Genomic DNA, 19,826 nt, shown 5'->3' on the forward strand with positions numbered 1-19,826 from the left:
AGCCATCCACCGGCGTGGGGGAGCAGGTGCATTTTGGCCCGTGGCCGTGGAATACCGCACCGCCGTCAGCTAGCATCGGGGACAGCGGGTACTGACAGCAGGAGGTATTAGGCCGAAAGCCCAAAGTGTAAATAAAGCATGTGGATATGGTTATTGTGTGGATTAAACATACACGCGCGGTTGTTTTTACGTACCCACTCGCCTGCTCTGGAAGGGTGCCCGAGAAACCAACCATGGTCACTGCGTCGGGAGAAGGGGAGTGGGTGGCCACCAGGCAGGTGACAGAGGAGCCCCGTGCAGGTGTTCTCTCGGGGAAGGCGATCCCACGGTCCCCCCGCCGCGGCCACCACGGCTCCCTCCCACCCAGGCCCATGGCAGGCCGGGCTGCCCCCCCTTCCGTGCCTTGACTCACCCCCCCTTGCCTCCTCTCTTGCAGATCGAAACCCACAAGCTGACCTTCCGTGAGAACGCCAAAGCCAAGACCGACCACGGGGCGGAGATCGTGTACAAGTCGCCCGTGGTGTCCGGGGACACGTCTCCGCGGCACCTGAGCAACGTGTCCTCCACGGGCAGCATCGACATGGTCGACTCGCCCCAGCTCGCCACGCTAGCCGACGAAGTGTCCGCGTCCCTGGCCAAGCAGGGTTTGTGATCAGGCCCCCGGGGCGGTCAATGATCGTGGAGAGAAGAGAGTGTGGAAAAAAAAAGAATAATGATCTGGCCCTTCTCGCCCTCTGCCCTCCCCCAGCTGCTCCTCAGACCGGTTAATCGGTTAATCACTTAACCTGCTTTTGTCGCTCGGCTCCGGCTCGGGACTTCAAAATCAGTGACGGGAAAAGCAAATTTCATCTTTCCAAATTGATGGGTGGGCTAATAATAATAAAATATTTTTAAAAACATTTAAAAAGATGGCCACACCCAACCTTTCCTTGGGCAATTACTTTTGATTCTTTTTTTTTCCCCTCTGAGTAGAAGGGGAGGAGAGGCTCTGAAAGCTGCTTCTGGGGAATCTCAAGGGACTGGGGGCGCCCCTGCTTTGCCCCATCGGGGATGGGTGGGGGGTGGGGGGGTGGTCACAGAGGCAGCGGCAGCAACAAAGGATTTGAAACCAGGTGCCTTGTTGGAGCCGCGGGCCGATGTCAACCTTGGGGTGGGGGTGCGGGGCGGGGGGTGGGGAGCCCCGGGAGAGGCTGGGGGGAGGGGGGAAGGGGACTCAGTGGGGAGGAGCCCTGCTCTCTGCCTGGAAGGGCAGCAGGAAGGGCAAACTGCCTCGGCTGCCCGCAGCAAACTGGGACCAAGTGGCCTTGGGCGCTGGGTGGCCCGGGTCCGCTGCGGGTCAGTGTGCGCCCTCCGGGGCACCTGCGGGGGGAGGGGGCTCCAGGCCCCCCCGCCGAGCAGGGAGCAGGGAGCAGGGACGGTGGTGGGCTGCGCCCTGCGGATCACTTCCTCCGAGAGGACTGACCCTGTGTCCCCAGTGCTGGCCTCCTTCTCCTTCCCTGCAGGGTGGGGGTCCTGAGCTGAGGGGCTTCCCTCTGCCCCGCGGAAGCCCCGTTTTGTTGAGTTCTGAAGGTTGGAACTGCAGCCACGATTTTGGCCACCTCACAGACCTGGGACTTTAGGGCTAACCCGTTCTCTGTAAGGACTCGTGCCTCGTGGGGACACCCGCCCACCCCCGGCCTGGGCCTCTGGCGTCTCGGGGTGTGCGGGGCTCTGGGAGGTGGGCCCCGAGCCTCCTGCCCCCCAGGGCCACCGCAGCCACCTGTCTGCCCCCCGCCCCACCCGCCAGGCCGTGTGTCTGCCGTGCGGAGCCCAGTCACCGCCGTCCCCTCATTACGTCACTGTCCCGAGTTCCCGGCCTCACCACGCCCCTTCTCGGCCACGGACCTTGTTTGGATGCAGGAGGCACCTGCTCTCCACTAAGGGGGTAACTGAGTGAAGGCAAAGCCCGGGCACAAGGTGCGACCTCGGTCTCTACTCACCCTCTGGTGTGTCCCCCACAACGAAGCTGCGACCTCACTCAGGTCCTGACCCCCCACGTCTCCTCACTGCCCGGCCGGGGTGGGCTCGGCAACGCCTGTTCACGCGGAGAGCCTCTTCCTCCCAGGCCTGGGCCGCTCGGAGCTGGGCTGGCAGCAGGTGGGCTGTTCCGCTTCCAGAGGTGGCGCGGGGGTAGGCCGGGGGTCCCCAGGGCAGCGCCGCCCCCGCCCCTTGCCCAAGCCTGTGACTGCCAGCCCCTCGGAGCCGCCCCTGGAGATGGTCCTTCCCGCCCGGAGCAGCTGAGCATATACATAGCCGTCCCCTCCCCTCCCGTCTGCACCCTGTCGCCTTGTAGTCGGACCTGTCTGCTTATGCTTGGATTCACCAGAGTGACTATGATAACGAAAAGGAAAAAAAAGGACGCATGTATCTTGAAATGCTTGTGAAGAGGTTTCTAACCCACCCCTCGGGGCCGGGATGTCCCCCACCCCCGCCCCGGCCCTGTGCCTGCGCCCTGCTGCGGCCTCCCCCTGCATCCGGGACCGGCGCACGCGGGATTCCGGCGTCCGAGGCCCTCGGCTCCGGGGAGGAGGCGCACCTCGCGGCCGCGCTCGTCTGGGCACAGCCGAGGCCCCAGCCGCCCGGGGGCTCAGAGACCAGCAGCAGCCCGGCCTCGCCCGCCGCCCCGCCCCGCCCCGCCCCCGAGGGCCCCAGCCCCGTCTGCTGCCCCGGGACTCCCTCCACGAAGCCGGTTTGAGGAGGTTCAGCTGCTCCGGTTGGGCCGGGATTCGGGATTCGGGATTCGGCCCGGGGCTGGTGGGAGCCCAGAGCGGCCTCTGCAGGGCGGGAGGCTGCGAGTGCAGCCAGAGCCCCGAGCGGGGAAGCTGTGGGCCTGCGCCGGCCGCCGCTCCCGGAGGGCTGGGGAAGGGCAGGGCAGGGCAGGGCAGGGCAGCGTGGCTCGGAGTCGGGAGCGGAGACTCGCGGCCCCGCACTGCCGCTGCCGCCGCCGCCGCCGCGGACTCGGGCCGCGCCTTCCTGCCCCTGCCGCCGCGGGCCTGGCTCGGAGGGCTCCGGCCCCTCCCTGCGGGATGGACTGCTGCGGACGGCACGGAGACCCGGACGGTGCCCGCAGGGAAACTGCAAAGGGAAGCTGGCTCGCGACCTTGAATGAGGACAATCCTCCCCTTCCCAGGTCTCGGCACTCTGCCACCCGCATCCCCCAGCCCACCGTCGGCGTCCCCCGCGGGGCTGGGGGCGGATGGGCTCCGCTGCCTGGTTCCTCCCAGCCCTCCACTCCCACCTATCAGTAGTTCCATTTACATTGACTTCAGTGCGGAGCCTGTCTCCGGTTTGCTTGTGGCGCTTGGGGGGAGGGGGGAGGAACCTGTAAGGTAGTTACCGCGGGCGAGGAAGTCTTGGAGGGCAGCAGTTCAGCTGCCTCGTAACCCGTTTCTTCAGATCACCCACAGCTGCTCGAGGTCCCTGGGGCTTGGCCTTCGTGGCAGGTATCCAGGACAGCCGGCTCGCCCGGTCTCCTTCCGAGCCACGTGCAGGCCTTGCTGCCTGCACAGGAGCCTGCAGATCCAGCGGCCGTCTCACGAGGGGAGGGGAGCCCCGCCAGCCTCCCATCTAAGCCGCTGGCACCTCCATGTCACCTTTCCCACCAGCTCCAGACGTGCAGCTTGTCCTAGCAGCTGCCAAGAGCTCCTCCTTCTTCCTCTGTTCTCTGTCCCCAAGCAAAGCCAACAGGTGGGGATGAGGGTGGAGGTGGAGGTGGTCGGCTGGTCCCATCTACATGTCGGTGGCTTCGAGACTTCTGGTTTCTCTTCAGCTTTGAAAAGGGTTACCCTGGGCACTGGCCCAGTCTCCCCTCCTAACGGACTTCGCCCCGTGAATTTGCAATGTTGGGCAGGACAATTTCTGGCACTTGCAAGTCCCATGATTTCTTCGGTAATTTTGAGGGTGGGGGGGGAGGGACATGAAACCATCTTAGCTTAGCTTCCTGTCTGTGAATGTCCATATGGTGTATTGTGTGTTTTAACAAATGATTTACACTGATTGTTGCTGTAAAAGTGAATTTGGAAATAAAGTTATTACTGATTAAACAAGGTGTCAGTGCATGGATTCAAACGACAAAGTGACTCAAGATGTAGGATTTTTAAGTCTTTTCCCAACTTGAGCACCTCTGATCAGGAAATGTCAAGGTTGCTAAAACCTGGACGTCAGGATTGAACAGCTCTCACTGGGGCCCTGGAGGTACAAGAAGAGTTCTCAGACTTGAGTTGATTCTCTGATTCTCGTGCTGGCAAGTTATCCCGTTTCAAATCAAAGGGCAATACCACTGTGGCTGACCTCACAGGGCTGTGCTCGGAGTCCGTAGGACCACACCAGCGTATTCAAACCTGATGAGGCTGGGCAGGTGTAGGAGATGGTTTTCTGTCCCAGAGTCCTGGGGCTGAAGCAGAACACTAGGCCAGCCAGTCAAGTGAATGAATGGCTTGGCATTCCTCCTGGGCTTAGGGAGCTGCCTTCCTCTCTCCCTTGGATCCTTACTAGATGGGGGAAGAGGTCTGCTCCACCAGGATAGGAACACCAAGGAGCCCCCAGCAAGGCCACAAAGAAAACAAAGCAAAGCGTAGCCCATGGATATTACTGTTCTTTAGTAATTAGCTCAAGGTCCTGAGAAGGAACCCTTCGGTCTTCATATAAAGTTGCAAAAAGTTGTCTCCGCACCCTCCTCCCATCCCCTCCTGTGCTTGTTTATGCCACTGCAGGCAGAAAATGACACAGTGCAGATCTTCACCGCAGGCACAGAAGCAACAGGGCACCGGACAGACAGAAATGCTACCTCCAAACTCACGGCATTCTTTGCTAGGACCGGGGCCTCCCTGCTGGCATCAACTTGACTGCCATGACCAGTTAGAAGAAAGAGTAAAGGCGGAATCAGGCCTGCCTACTTGTCTTGTACAAAGAGAACTGAGCACTTAGCCACTTCAGAAAAATGCTACAAAATACATACATTCTCATTGACTCCAGCCCCAGAAAAAAATCGACAGCGAGAGGTCAGATTTCCATTTAGAATTGAACAATTTAGAACAGATATAAAATGTCATACTGTCGGTTTCACTAAAGGAAGGTACATCAAGAGGTAATCAATCTCTTACATCCAACAAAAAAATTACCTACAGAGATGCTGTCCTCTGGGCACCTCTTACCTTCCCCCTGACCCCCACTGCATCCTCGCCCCAGTGACCATCAGGTGACCCTGCCGGGTACCCAGTTGACAGAATGGAGACTTCAAGGTTCAGAGCAAGTCCGGGCATGTAGAGGACTGCTCCAGCAGGGCAAAGGGACTAAGCCGCCATCACTGCCATAAAGACTGGGTCTGATGGCAAGAAAGGCCCAGCGACACAACATTCTGTAACTTTTTTTTTATTATTTTTTTCAATTTTTCCTTCCTTTTTTTTTTTAAGCACTAGTCTGTGCTTTGCGAACAGAATCAAGACATTAACAAAGATCAGCTTCTCTGAAGAAAAGCATTTCTATAGAACAAAGACAGCTACATGTTTCGCTGCCAATACACAGCTCAAAGCAGGAAAAGAAAATATTTACAAAATACAAGGTTTTTTTTTTCCATTTTTGTTTTTGTTTTTTTTTTTTTAACAATGCTAAAAGGGTTATTCAGAATTTTCAACCTTATAAATAGAAGAAGCACTTTATGCATAGGGATATGGTGCATTATTGTTTTTTTAAAGAAACAATGACAAACCCTTTAACTTGCAAACAGAATCAAAAAAAAATCACTAATGTTGAAAATTGTGAAAAAACCCCAACCATTAAGCAGTTTGTCTACTATTTTTATACGATTACAAAATGGCAACAAAAAAAAAATAAAAATAAAAATAAAGAAGTCCTTATTGCCCCCCCTTTGGTGATGTGATCATACATGAGACAGGCACAAGGTTAACCGAGGGGGTGAGGAGGGAGCGACGGGAACCACAGCTAGGACCAGACAACGTTCCACAGGCAAGGGGAGCTTGGAAGAGGCGGCCTGACACCGACGGGGAAGTGGATGTGAAGGAAACAGCACTAAATGAACCCTTGACGACAGAATTCGACAGGGGAGCTAGCTGCTCGCGTCCCTGACCCCCTAGTTTGCAGAGAAGTGGGAATGGAAGTTAAGTAGCCCTAATCCTACCTTCACAGCTGAGGACAGGTGGTAAAAATGTTCGAGTAGAAGGACAGGTGTGTCCGGATGTGTGGATGGTATGTGTAGGGGGCAGACGACAGGGCACGAAGGGGCAGGGTGGGGACCTGAGCAGCCGCAGCTAGTTACTGCAGTTAAGTCAAAATAGAGATGACCAAATGCAGAGGAGACCCCAACTAGGTCTCCAAGTTCTGGATGATAAGGGGAAGGCTTTCTGTCGACTGAGCTCAGTGAGCTCGGGTGGATTAGGGCCAAGAGGCTATGGTAGGGGTGCTCTAAGCACCAATGGCCGAGAGGGAGCCAGCCACGAGGGCCAGAGCTGGGCCAAGCCACCGATGTAGGGGAGGAGCCCAGAACGTGCTGTTCTCCCCACCCTAACCCCGGCAGCCATGCGGAGCTGGAGCTTTCCATCCTGTCTAGCTGCTCAGGCTGGTCCACCTGCCCACAGGTGCGAGGAGAGGGGGGATCATCTAACATCGCTACGTCCAGTGATTCAACAGTGCAGAGGATGTGCCAGGACCAGGCCAACAGGGTCTTATCCTGAACTTCTGTTTGCCAACTGGAGGAAGTGCTCAGGTGTGTGACAACAAAACATGGAAACCAAAACCAAAACAAAACAAAAATCAAAACAAAACAAAACAAAATACCAAAGTAGAATCTAAATTCCTTAAATTCACTAAAAACTGTGAAAATTTCCGGCATATGATGTTTGAATATCAAACGCAGAGATTTCTGAAGCTTTAATGCCAATAGTTAGTGAGTCTGTTTAGATTCTCGTATCCCGCTCATCTGTGAGTTGGACGCTGAGCTGTGACCGCTGTTGCCAAATGCCGACTCTTGAGGGGGACAACGGGAGGTGAGGTGGGTGCTACCTCCGCCTCTCGGCCAGTCTTGCTGCCTGAGGTGCGCCGAGTGCAGCGGGCTGCCCGCTCCTGCGCATCCAGCTGGTCCTCACACTCTGCCTGGGGACTGTACGCCAAGGGGAAGGTTCGCCGTTCCCACGGCTGGACAGACTGTGGGGAGACAAACTGCCACGGTGAGGAGCCAGTCCCAGCTCCACGGCACCTCCAGAAGGTCAATGTCCCCTTTAAAATGGGAGGTGAGATGCAAACCCATCTGCAGCAGGTTCTATCCGCCAAACCCCCGACCCTGCCAACCCCCACGCAAAGGTAGTGCTCCTCACCTGCTCGTCCAGGCCCAGCTCTGGCGTGGAACAACGGGTGTCCTCGCTGGCTAGGTGTCGTAGAGCATCCCGAGCCACGGGAGTGAGGGGCGCCGAGTGCAGTTCTGGACTAATGGGGCTCCTAGGGGACTGGCCGTGGGAGAACTCTGACAAGGAGTGGCTGCTGCTGACATCAGGGGAGGCGGGCTGCGGGGTGGAGGGGTTGGCACTGCCCAGCTGGGGAGTCGTCCGGCCATCTGATGACCTGTAAGACCTGTACACCAGGGAGTGCAAATCTGAGTGCCTGGGTGATGAGGGGATTCCCTGGATGTTTATTTGGGGGGGGTTGCATGAAAAGCACATTCCAGGCAGAGGAGCTGAGGCAGATGGACACCAACAGCCTTGGTTCCCTCCCACCGATGTGTAAAGGGGGAGGTACACAAGACCGCGATCTTAAGAACTGGGTGCAGCTATCGTCCCAAGAGGAAAGCCATGGCTCAACAATGCCAGGGGCTAATCTCTGGCACAGTGGCCAGTGAATTCACAGGGAAGGGAAATTAGTCTAGATTCTGAAAACTGTAGTCAAGGAAAAAAAGCAAAAACAAGAAAGTAATAAATCTACTTGAGAATTCCGAGGAATCCCGAGGGCTTCTGCCACTATTCACCATAAATGGAGAGAGGGCAGGCCAGTTCTTTCAAGCACGACCACAACACCCCACTCCACTATACCAAGGAGGGTAAACTTGTGAGGCCCCCAAAGCTCCTCTGGTTAAGTCATCACAACCCTCAACTGGCCCCTCAATGCCACAGACAGCTGACACCCAGAGCCTAGGAAATCACACCAAGTTTGCCACAACTGGACAGTGACCCCACTGTTTAGCAGAGGTCCAGCCATGACTGTTCATACCCTCTTTAGTTCCAACCAAATCCCGGAAACTTTTGCACTCTCAGCCTTCATCAGTGGATGGATACACCCAGCAATTGAGGAGCAGTGGCAACTCCACGGACATAGCGCTCAACCTACCGCCCACCCTCCCCTTACAGGCCTGGTGACCTGTGCCTGCCCCGTCACCTGCTGCCCCGCCGCTGGGGTGGCACACTCGTGGTCCACAGCCACCGAGCCCTCTCCATTTCCTCACATTTGGCATGTAGAGCGGCGAAGGCTGCATCAGATAGGTCTTCAACCTGCAAGAGAGCAGCTTCAGTGTTCCCTCTTCCCTCCAGAAAGCAAAGTTCAAGTATGGGTAGAGCAATTCTAGAACCAACCCCAGCCCTTACTAGGTTCTTTCCCGTCAGGAAAGAAATACAGTGGGGCTTGTACCTGACACCCACAGGTCTTAAGGCATTTGAGGTGTGTGTACCCACTCATGTGTGCGAGTGTGTCCTTTTAAGAGAGAAATGACAGGCTGTTACCTCCTCATTTTCCTCATCAGGACTCCCCTTCAGAGACCGAAGATCGACCTCCCGCCAGCTGCAAAATCAGGAAGGGACAACGGTGAGAGGGCAGGCCGCTATGCAGGTTGAGTGTGTCTGCTCAAGGAGAGCTGGGTGCCTGTCTATGACCCTGCCCTCTGCCCCAGCAGCCCCGTAAAGGACAGACACAGAGGGAGCTGGTTGAGAGACTGTGACAGACACAAAGGAATGGTTTACAGGAGACGAGCACGGCTCAGCACCAGCTGACTACTACCCTGTGAGAGTGCATATATGGTGCTGACCAATTTCCTAAGTTGTCAATAAAAGTGAGAAATAAAGATTCACATGTGAAATCCTGCTTTGATGTGGACAACAAACTCACTACTTCAAAACATATTGTCTTGTCAAATAAACATGGCCACAGCCAGCATGTGGCTTGAGGTCTGGCTGATGCTCATACAGTGGAATGCAAGAACGAGAGACAGAAGTAATTTCACTATCAGTGAAGAACTTCTCTTAAAGAGAAGACAAAACCTAAGGCTAGAACCCAAAGTGCAGGGACAAAATAAGGGGAAAGGGCAGTAACGGGAAGAAGAGGGCAAGGAACTATTTCTCGGTGGCCTCTACCTGGGAGTAAGGATCTCTTTGTACTGTAGTTTTTCTACACGAGTGGTTGCAGCAACAGACATTGGGATGACAATGTTGTTAATGTCGAATGAGCTCTCTCCCCTTCTTCTCCTCACTGGCTGCTGTAAGACAAAGGTGAATTTAAAAGGGAGGCGCAAATCTGCAAACATCAAATCATACAACTTTGGGCGGCCTGGGTGGCTCAGCGGTTTGGCGCCGCCTTCGGCCCAGGGCCTGATCCCAGAGACCCGGGATCGAGTCCTGCATTGGGCCTGCTTCTCCCTCTGCCTGTGTCTCTGCCTCTCTCTCTCTCTCTCCTCTCTCTCTCGCTGTGTGTCTCTCATGAATAAATAAATAAAATCTTAAAAAAAAAATCATATACCTTTTACATACAACGTCAAACAGGATGGCCAGCACCCAGACACCTGGTCCTGGGGCGGAGGCAGGAGCCCTGCAACAGCCCTCCCCGCTCCCCCACCACTGAGGAGACGGTCTCCTGCTACAGTGTCCTCTGGAGAGCTGCCAGGTGACCACAAGGAGGCCTTCCTGCTCACATGAAAGTCTGTTCTTTCATAGGCTCACAAGAGAGAAGACTTCTCATGAATTTTGCAGGGGTGAGCACCCTGGGGCCTCAAGATAGGTGCCACGGTTCCAACTCCACATACACCTTAACTGTGCCCCCTCCTTTATAGTCATCCTTTCTGCTTCCCCTTGTTATCTCTATCACTTAGTCCCTTAGTGGCTCCTAAAAGCAATGCTTAACTAAGCCTAGTGGGGACTCTTCAGGTTAGAGAAGTGAGTTCCCAGATCCTGAAAAGATCTCAGAGGACCGGCCCCACTCAATCGATCATCTAACCTTGGACATCATGAAAGCACATCCTTTTTGTAAATTTGAACTCTTCAGCTAAGTCTGTACCCACCATCTCCTCAGCCCTATGTGATTTCCCCTCCTTCTGGCCCTTATATTTGGGGAAGAGTGGAGAGCTTTCTAGCTCTATCAGTGGAGCTGAGTGGAGGGAAACAGAGGAAGTGGCCCTAGCTACACAGCTCAGATTCCTGGAGAAAGGAGACTTCCTTCTACAGGTTGACACAAACTCTTAGGAAAGAAGACTAACAAGGACCCAGTGTCAGAGGAGGAGGTGGGCATCTACAGCAGCTTGGAGGCAGAGGAGGATTAAAGCAGGGAGCTGAAGGCCTTGATGCAGGAAAAAGTCCACCAGCTGCTTGTGTCCAGATGGCAAACACCCCACCCTGAAACAGACACTGGCAACTAAGAGGCCAGAGGGAAACAGTGGGATGACACATGTGCTGCCATGACAACAATGAAGCTGGAAACACCTAAAGGACTGTATTCAAACCCAAGCCCCAACTGTGGTCAGCTCAGAGGGAAGGGGTCAGCAAACCAAGATGAGGAAGAGGCTGTTTCTTACAAGTAATCACCTTACTCTGTTCCTGCAGGGCAATATTAGGATTGATTCAACCCATCACTTCAGGACAGTCTTAACGTTAAAAGGCAAGGTGCTTCCTGGGCCAAGACTTCAGCTGCTGTCACCTCTGATCTCAGCCTACCACTGTGACTTTTTCACTTTCATTTCCTTCTCTATCAAATGAGAACAGATTGCAACTGCCTCACAAATTTAGAATAACTGGAGAACTAAAATGGTTGAAGAGAATTCTGTAAATCTTGCCTGGCTGAGTTCTGTAGTTAAGGCTAGTGATCTCATACCTGAAAGCCTCTGCCACTGCCACATCTTTGTTGAAATTGTATATCCCACTAACAGCAGCATACCTTAAGGAAGCCTCAAGAGATAGCTTTCCCTACATCTTGGTCAAGAATGAATGTGAAGCTGGCAGGAACAGGGGTGCTTTCCTTGAATCTTCTTGGGCCTGCTATTAGCATTTGTAAGGGAAAGAGATGGGAGTGGGCTGAAGGCAACATCCCTGGAGTTGGCCTCGTCATCAAACTTTCTACCATGGAAAAAACAAACAAACAAAAAAATAGGTCAACAGGATGGAGCCTTGCCTCCACCAGGCACTCATTTGGTCTAATTCAACTGCCCTCTCCTGATTAGAGCCAGAGAGGCAGAACAAAATGATGCGAATGGAAAGTCGTTCCTCAGGGGATCCCTGGGTGGCGCAGCGGTTTGGTGCCTGCCTTTGGCCCAGGGCGCGATCCTGGAGACCCGGGATCGAATCCCACGTCAGGCTCCCGGTGCATGGAGCCTGCTTCTCCCTCTGCCTGTGTCTCTGCCTCTCTCTCTCTCTCTCTGTGACTATCATAAATAAAAATTTAAAAAAAATTTTCTTAAAAAAGGAAAGTCGTTCCTCAGAAGCAAGATAAGGAGTGCTTTGCCAAAAGAAAAGAAAGTGAAAAAGAAAAAAGAAGAAAAAAAAAAGAATAAAAGAAAAAACGAAAAATATTCTGGGGCTTCTCCTTGGACTCAAATCAGAATCTTCAAGGATTTATTTCTTTTTCAAAAGCCACTCAGGGGATTCCGAGGTGCACACCAGCTTTTGTGAAGTGCTACCACACATACAACCCCCACCCCCCCCATTTCTCATTTTCAGTATTTGGCCTATCATTTGTCGTCTTTTTATTTTTTTTTAAGATTTTCACTTAACCAACTGAGTCACCCAGGCACCCCCATTCTTTTTATTCAGTAAATCCATACTCTTTGAAAACATCAGGCAGTGAGAGCCTTAAGAATCAGCAAAGATATAAAATTTGTACTTGACAATAAGAAAAAATTTCAAATGATCCAAGGCTTAAAGTAACGTCCTCCGGACACACGAGAGCTGGCAAGTGAGAAAACACTTAAGTCTCTCCAACTGCTGGATCAGAGCTCAGAGTTCAGACTGAAGTCCTTTAGCTGTCTGACACCCTCTAATGGATAACTGAGTTTGTGATAGATTACTACACCTATTTAGACAAATTTGTGGGTATGGGAGGTGAAGAAAGGAAGAATGAAGAGGTCATTTGGAAAAGGCTGATTTTTAAGAGCAAAGACAGAGAACACTGTGAGCCCATTTGTAAGCTTCTATGTTCCTGGATGTCCACTCTGAGGGGGACTCATAGCACCTGCACACCTACATAAGTGATCTCCTTGACGCCCAGCTTCAGGCTCCCACAGGAGTGGAACAGTGGAAGAGCCTAGCTCTGTGGTCACACTGCCTGGGTTTGAATTGCAGTCACGACCCTCACAAGTCACCTCCCTTTATGCAATTTACTTAACCTTGCAAAAAGCCTCAGTTTCCCTGCCTGCAAAGTAAAAATCCTTAATATCACCTACATCTCAAAGGGCGTTACCATGATCAAAAGAGGTTGAACACAGGTAAAGCATGCAGAATGGACACAAGAAACACTTTATTATCCCTATCACTATTATTATAATAATCACCACAGAAAGAACCCATCAGTGGTCACCAAGCAGCTCTAGGTATGTGTCTGAGAAGGCACAGAGTGAGGAATTAAAATAGGAAATCAGCAGGAATATGTGTCTGGAATGGCTGTGCCAACAGCTTTTGGGGTAGAGAAAGGCACTGTGAAAGCTAATGAGGGTTGGAGAGCCCACCGTTCTAGGTGCGCCACCTGAAGCACCACCAGCAAGGCCCTGCCTCCTCCCCTCCCTTCCAGGTCCCCTGACAGCAGGGCCTGTTCTCAGGACTCCAGACCCACCCACAAGAGTAAAAATAAGGAAGAAGAATGCCTCCACTACTCCTAAATATCTGTCATCTACTTGCTCCTTCTCAGGTGAACTTCTTGGACCAACAGGATTAGAGCCATGCTACTGCTGAGTGCTGGGTGAGACCTAGCCCCACAGATTGTGAATAGTCACAGACCACCTTCAGAGTCTGGCTCAGCATCAAGCTCTCCACCATGGAAACCAGGTCAAATACCAGCCCCTCTAACTTAAAAAATAACACATTATGGGGAGCTGAGTGCTCCCAAGTGTACCGGGGCTCAAACTCCCCTCCAGAGCCACCCAAGGACCTATAACCACACAGTGGCTGTCCAGCCATCTCCACGCAGGTACTTACAGATGCGCTCGCTGCAACCTGTGGACTAGAGCTGGTGGGAGCAGAGGTGTCTGAGGAGGTGGAGAGCTGTCGCACCAAGGGGCTATGTGGTGGATGCTGGGCGGTCGCCAAGTAGCTCGAACTGCTCATGTCTGTGTGATGCTTCAACACTGCAGAAGTCAACAAAAAAACAATATATGGCTACCTCAACTGGCTCTACTTCCAGCACAAGCTACAAATGCCAGCAATACACAGTAAAAGCAATAATGCTTTCTAAGCCTAGAGGATAAAAAGGTGAAGCAAACTGGTTGATGGGAGGTAGGGGGCTGGGCAGAGGTTGCTGCAGCAGTAAGAAGTAACCTGCATTTACAAGCAGTAGGGTCCCTCTACTCTGCCTTCCTAGAAAGTGAAGGACAAAGCTTGGGGCAATTAAGAGAAGCCCAGGCTGCCCCAGAAAGCCCTGAGCAGATGCAAATGCAGGTAGAGGTGCCGGGCCTGGCCCTACCTTCACTTCTCTCAGATGAATGGTCTCGCAATCTCATTTTGCTGTGGTTTGGGTCATGCACAGGTGGTGGTGGGTTGAGCAAGCGCTCTGCTTTTGGCGCTGTCACTCGCTCCACCATAGGCACAGCCCCCACATCGTCTAAGTGCTGCCTGTGGGTCCTGTCAGGCCGGGTTTGGTGATGGGACAGCTCTGAAGAGGGGAACAGAAAAAGAGCTGTGAAATCTTCTCTCAAACTTTTCTTATTTGAGTTCCGAGCTCTTGAGTTCTCTCTAGGCCAATGATAGACACCCAGGGCAGCAGGAGAGTCCTCTGGGACTGAAGCTCCTGGCAAATAGCACAAGGGCCAGGATAGGCTAGGCAGCCCACAGGGCCCTCAGCCAGAGAAATCTGACACCAGGCTACAGAAGATAGCCTGCCCACAGATGGAACCAATGCCATGGCACTGCTAGCTGTTCATCGAGCACTTTGGGTCTTGCCCCGAGATGCGTGGTGTCTGGTATATCTTTCAAAATCCATCTGAGAACATCCAAGACAAGTAGAAATAGACTGTGAGCTGAATTTGTATCAGTCAGTTGCCTCTCCCAACCCCAATATACCACCAGAGCAAACAGTAACTGGAGAATATAAAAGAAATAGAGAAATAATTGAAGGACTTAAGTCAGTCCCCTGAAACTTACTGGCTGTTGTTAGGAAGGAGTTGACCAACTTGTGCCTGTCTTTACGAGTTGGATCTGGCAGGCTGCCTGGCATGGGTGCTCTGTGCTTAAGTGAAAACTTTTTGGGAGGTTTGATTTTGTCAAAAGGCTTGTTCTGCCACTGAGATTTCAGCATGCTCTGGAAGTGCAGGCTTGTGGGAACATCTGCAAGAAACATGAAACACTGCAGGTTAGTCCAGACACCTGGCCTCTGGGCTCCTCTCTCAAGAACTGAGATGTGTTTACCAGTAACCGGCTCTCCAATGGGCAGGGATCTACACACACCCTTCTTCTATTTGCTCAGTGACATGACCCAGTAGGGCAAGCACTGTCATATGGAAGATCTGTTTATCTGAACTTCACTGAAAGTCATTCCTTTACTCACCAGCAAGTCGATTCTGCCTTTTATTTTCAAGTTAAACATCCCATCTTAAAAACACCTTTTGGTAGATCAATGGAGTTTTCTAGACACTAAAACATTTAAATCTAATCCTATCAACACAGTTAATCAGGATATATTCATTCAACAAATATTTATTATCTACTGAGTACTATCTGCCCCCTCCTAGCTCCTTACCTCTCACCTAGAGATTTTTTTTTTTAAAGACTATTTATTCATGAGAGACAGACACACATACACAGAGGCAGAGACACAACACAGAGGGAGAGCAAGCTCCATGCAGGAAGCCCGATGTGGGACTTGATCCCACCTGAGCCAAAGGCAGATGCTCAACCACTGAGCCACCCAGGCATCCCTTACCTAGAGATTTCTTTTTTCACTGATTAGTTAATATTCAATATCAAAATTAATCTTTTAAACAATAGTTTTTATTTTTTGTTTTACCATTTCTTCTATCATTTCATTTTTTATTTTCCTGAGAATGTGTCCTTGAGTAATTTCTTTAGAAAAAGTATTTCTAGACTGAAACCATTTTTCTCTCAGACCTTTCTTTAAAGCTGTCACTCAACTGTATTCTAACCTCTGGTGCTGTAGATAAAGTGGAATCGGATTCTTCCTTGTAGGGTTTGTTTCTTCTTTTAAGCTTTTGCAAAAAGCCCAAAAAACAAAAGAGCTTGTTGTGTATTACACTGTCTCTACAGATCAATCTGGGGAGAAGTGCCTTTTGTTCTGCCATCAATACCAAGTTTCTCAATCCATGAATGTGGTATATCTATTAGTTTTTCTTTAATTTCCTTTCAGCAGTGTTCGGCAGTTTTCATTTTATTGGCCTTATACTTGAGAATTAATTAACTTACAACATGTATCTCATTTTGGTGTAAACATCATTATGCTCCGTTTTAAAATATAAAACATGTTCATTCAAACACCCTTTCCCTATAGTATATACCATGGATTTCATGACACTTTAGGGACAAATGTGAACATTAGGCTTCTCACAACTGGAATGAACATATATCCCTGAATGAATAAAATAGTTCTGTTCTCAGGGATGCTTTCCCCCAATGGGCAAGGAACCTCAGCACCAGATATTATTTTCTAGTTCTGAGAATAGACCACTGGACCTTATGGCAGTCAAACAAGCTAAGAAAACTACTAAAGCTTTAAAGATAATAAATATTTGCTGTATGTCCACAAGTACTGAGATATAGTATGTGAGGGCAGTGCTGTCTTCTGAAAAAAAAAAAATTTATTTTTTGCATAATCATGCTTTCTTTTCCACACTTAAAAACAAATTCATCTATCCCAACCTTTAAAATATAAAGGTCAGCATTCAGCAACCTGAAAGCTAGGGAGATACTAACCAGACCACATATTCCTCCTAATCTTTCCACTCTTCCCCCAAGCCCCTCAATAAACTTGATTGGGGTTTGATCCCCCCCCCAAAGAAAGTCAAATGTTTAAATGTTTAAATGTTAAATGTTTAAAAAAAGGATTTCCCATTAATAATCAAAAATTGAATTGACATATTACTGGTAAATATTTTTTTGTTGCAATTCAGAATGGTTAGGGAAAAAGGTATGTAGAAAGTAAAACATTGTCTGGAGGTACTCTGAAAGCTGGGCTATGCTGAATGTCTAAAGGGCCTCAGAAAGGGGAAAACACTTCCTCTATATCCCAGGACACCCCTTATCAACAGAAAAATTGGCAAAGTCTATATAATGGGACAACAAAAGACTGATGATTTCATTTTTTTTTTTTTCCTTTTATTTTCCCTTGTCATTGCTCTCCCAAACCTGAAAATTAAGCCAGGAAAAAAGAAGGTAGGAAGGAATATGAGCGACCTGATTTATAATGGAAAATAGCACTGGACTGGAAATAAGTAGGCCTGGATTCAGGTCCTAATTCCATCACTGAGTAAAACGTGAAAATAAGAACAATCCACTTAGCCGGATTTTAGCTTTATCTGTAAAATGAGGTGGCAGGCCTAGGTCTGGGCAGGTAACATCTCAGCACACATGTTCTAGCTCTCCCTCTGCTGCAGGCAAAAGCTAAACTCATAACACTCTTTCCTACTGCACCCTAAGACCTCAGGTGCATCTTAAAAAATTACGGAGTTAAGTCCAGAAAGCCAATATCAATCAATAAGAGTAAGCACACGTTATCTCAGACTCCAGCTCCATACCTAATCCCCTCCCCTCACCTGAATGCTCTGAAGTAGAAGCTGCTACAATTGGAAGAATACCACCTTGTGCCTTGGAGTTGAGATATTCAGCACAATCAAGAGCAATTTCCCCTATAAACCCAATGAAGAAGCAGTTAGGGATAATAATAAACTGCTGAAAGGACTCAGGCTGTTATACTTTGGTAGAAGTATGCTATGTGTTTAACTGCTTTCATATAAGAGTGAACAGGAAGTCAGTTAAATCTCCCAGTTAATGAACAAAAATGATCTCTTAGGAAATGCTGGTCTGAGTTCATGCTCTAAGTAGAAGTAATAACACCTGAGATCCATGTAGAACTAAAGGGCTGAAATGGATTAGATATGCAGGACCTGAAAGTAAGCAATGAAAAAGTATGAAATGGAAGAGAACACAACAGGGACCCATTCAGCTAAAGGACTTCAGATGTTCCATACCCACATAGGCCATGCCATTAAAGTGCCATTATCAAAGGAGAGGGTGCAGATGCTTGATAGGGTCAATAACAGGAAAACAGAAGTGTTAAAACAGGAAATAGGAAATAGAAGGAAACTAACATCATTTTAAGTTACTACTGCCTCAGACAAAATGAAAACACCTTGACTTCATGCTCACCGGGGTCTGACATTCCATGATTCACTTGACTGTTTTGCTCATTACTTTCCACCATTTTCTCAAGCAAATTTTCTATAATACTCACTTCCTCCTCCTGCTGGTAAACTGCAGTAGACTTATATCTACCAGTCTTGGTAAACTCTCTCAAAATAGCATAGATCTTCAAAGGCCAGCAGGTGGTGCTCTTATGAAGCCTAAATTCAAGTTAACATTCTTTCCACAAAGGTTTAAACATCCTTTTTATTTCAAGCTAAGGATTAACTGGCTTGATAAGGAAGCAAGCTCCTCCTCCCTGGAGTACTAAAGAGTTATCACACCCTAAAGCCTCCACCTTCCCGCCAGGCACACAGCTCCTCAAATTCTTTCATCTCTAGCCACACTTAATGTGAACAGCTGAGGTGTATGGTTGACATGGAGGACAGAACTTTAGGATTAAAAGCTGCAGTTGGTCACCACCCTACCTACAAACTGGTTAGGAAACATTACTAAACTACTTGAAAATCCTGCCATCTCTAAGTACCTTCTAGAGAAGAGGCTGTAAACGGATGGTCAAGAGGTCAGGTGCATGTGTGTTTGACCCACCACAGTATTACACTAGCTGCTAATCTTCACTCTTACTTACTATTCTACACAATGATATATGGATATCTCAATATTTAGAAGGTGCTATTCACACAGAATAATGGTGCCCTCTGGAGTTGGGCATCTTTGTGAAAATCTTACAAATTTACAAACATTTGGTATGTGGTATTTGTTTGGATCAAAGCAAAATTATCCCAACAAAAACAATATTAGATATGGTAACTGTGTTCCCCAGGTCAATCCATAAAGTCTAATTTATCCACAGGCAAATATGTTCATACATCCTACTTGAAATAATAAAATATTTATATTCTCCTTTACAGTCTTGTAAGGAGATTTAATGACCAACTCTCTTGCCCAAGCCGCAGTATCATGGTAAGGAGCTATGCGAGACAGGGAGACAGAAAAAGTACTTAAAGGCAGGCAGGAAAGTAAAGACCAGAGAAAGGAACCTCCCCATATTTCCTTCCGTTCTCCATCAGTGCTAACTACAGCTGCTTGAAATGGGATGGAGTAGGAAGTGTAAGAGCAGTAGTTGTCAGGCAAACAGTCTGAGCATATGTGACTAGGCGATGAGGAAGGCAATTCACAACTGTATGTGGTAACGCTGTTGACAAATGATCACCATGTTTATAAGCTGATACTCAGCGAGAATGGAAGAGGCTTTATCAGAATCAGAATTAACTACAGGCTTCAGGCTTTACTCAAATATGAGACCACACAATTCAACACTGTGATCCTAGGAGAGTAAGCCAAGAAGTATTTCTAAGTCTTCCTGATGGCTCCATCTGCAGTCAAAGTCTAGGAATGCACAGAAAACTGATTTCTCTATTTTATTAACCTGGCGGGGAAGAAGCATGTTACAGTGAAACGAAGGGCAGGCACCAGATGACTCGAATTTATAAATTCAGTAGCCATTCAGCCTGAGAAAAAGCACTTTTCTAAGCCTTTTCTTGATCTACCAAACTGAAGTTTAACACCTTACAAGTTTACTGAGAAGTAAATAAAACAAAGTACAAGGAAGGTACTTTGAAAACCAAATAAAATTTTAAGTTGTATGAGCTGTAATCCAAATGGCAAGAGAAGGTAAAAGCCAATGAACTCTGAATCTGAAGTAGACAGGAAGATGTGTTACTGTTTTCTCTTTATGTTCTAAAGTTTATTTTACTGTTCCACCACTCCCCACCTAAAATAAAATCCTGCCAGCTTGCCATCCACATGGTCCAAAGGTTTACTTTTTCTTAAAGGGGCAGATGTAAATAATTTGGGCTTTGCAGGCCACACTCTCTGTTTAGTCTGGGTTGCAACTATGTAATGCTGCTGCCACTGTAGCAGAAAAGTAGCCACTGACAATATGTACACAAATGAGCATGGATGTGTTCTAATAAAACTTTATTTATATATAAAAAAATCATCACTGACACC

The 19,826-nt window shown here is 49.4% G+C and overlaps 2 protein-coding genes across 18 annotated transcripts in view; one reads left to right on the forward strand and one right to left on the reverse strand.

Annotated features, from left to right (window-relative positions):
* The window catches only part of MAPT (microtubule associated protein tau), a 105,551-nt gene extending 101,469 nt beyond the window's left edge, over positions 1-4,082 (forward strand). For all 14 annotated transcript variants that reach the window (XM_041724687.1, XM_041724686.1, XM_041724690.1 and 11 more), the window contains one exon: positions 437-4,082. In XM_041724687.1, coding sequence (XP_041580621.1) covers positions 437-652 — 216 coding nt within the window. In that variant the 3' untranslated portion in view covers positions 653-4,082. The remainder of the gene's footprint in view (positions 1-436) is intronic.
* A 1,311-nt stretch (positions 4,083-5,393) lies between these two features.
* The window catches only part of KANSL1 (KAT8 regulatory NSL complex subunit 1), a 183,404-nt gene continuing 168,971 nt past the window's right edge, over positions 5,394-19,826 (reverse strand). For 3 of the 4 annotated variants that reach the window (XM_041724682.1, XM_041724681.1, XM_041724683.1), the window contains exons 8-15: positions 14,586-14,768; positions 13,909-14,097; positions 13,425-13,573; positions 9,387-9,508; positions 8,760-8,817; positions 8,419-8,531; positions 7,368-7,620; positions 5,394-7,197 (exon numbers count right to left, since the gene is read on the reverse strand). In XM_041724682.1, the coding sequence (XP_041580616.1) occupies positions 6,970-7,197; positions 7,368-7,620; positions 8,419-8,531; positions 8,760-8,817; positions 9,387-9,508; positions 13,425-13,573; positions 13,909-14,097; positions 14,586-14,768 (1,295 nt within the window). In that variant the 3' untranslated portion in view covers positions 5,394-6,969. The remainder of the gene's footprint in view (positions 7,198-7,367; positions 7,621-8,418; positions 8,532-8,759; positions 8,818-9,386; positions 9,509-13,424; positions 13,574-13,908; positions 14,098-14,585; positions 14,769-19,826) is intronic. The other variant, XM_041724684.1, reaches the window with a different exon arrangement.

The sequence above is a fragment of the Vulpes lagopus genome, chromosome 12 (assembly GCF_018345385.1).
Source record: "Vulpes lagopus strain Blue_001 chromosome 12, ASM1834538v1, whole genome shotgun sequence".
Lineage (NCBI taxonomy): Eukaryota > Metazoa > Chordata > Mammalia > Carnivora > Canidae > Vulpes > Vulpes lagopus.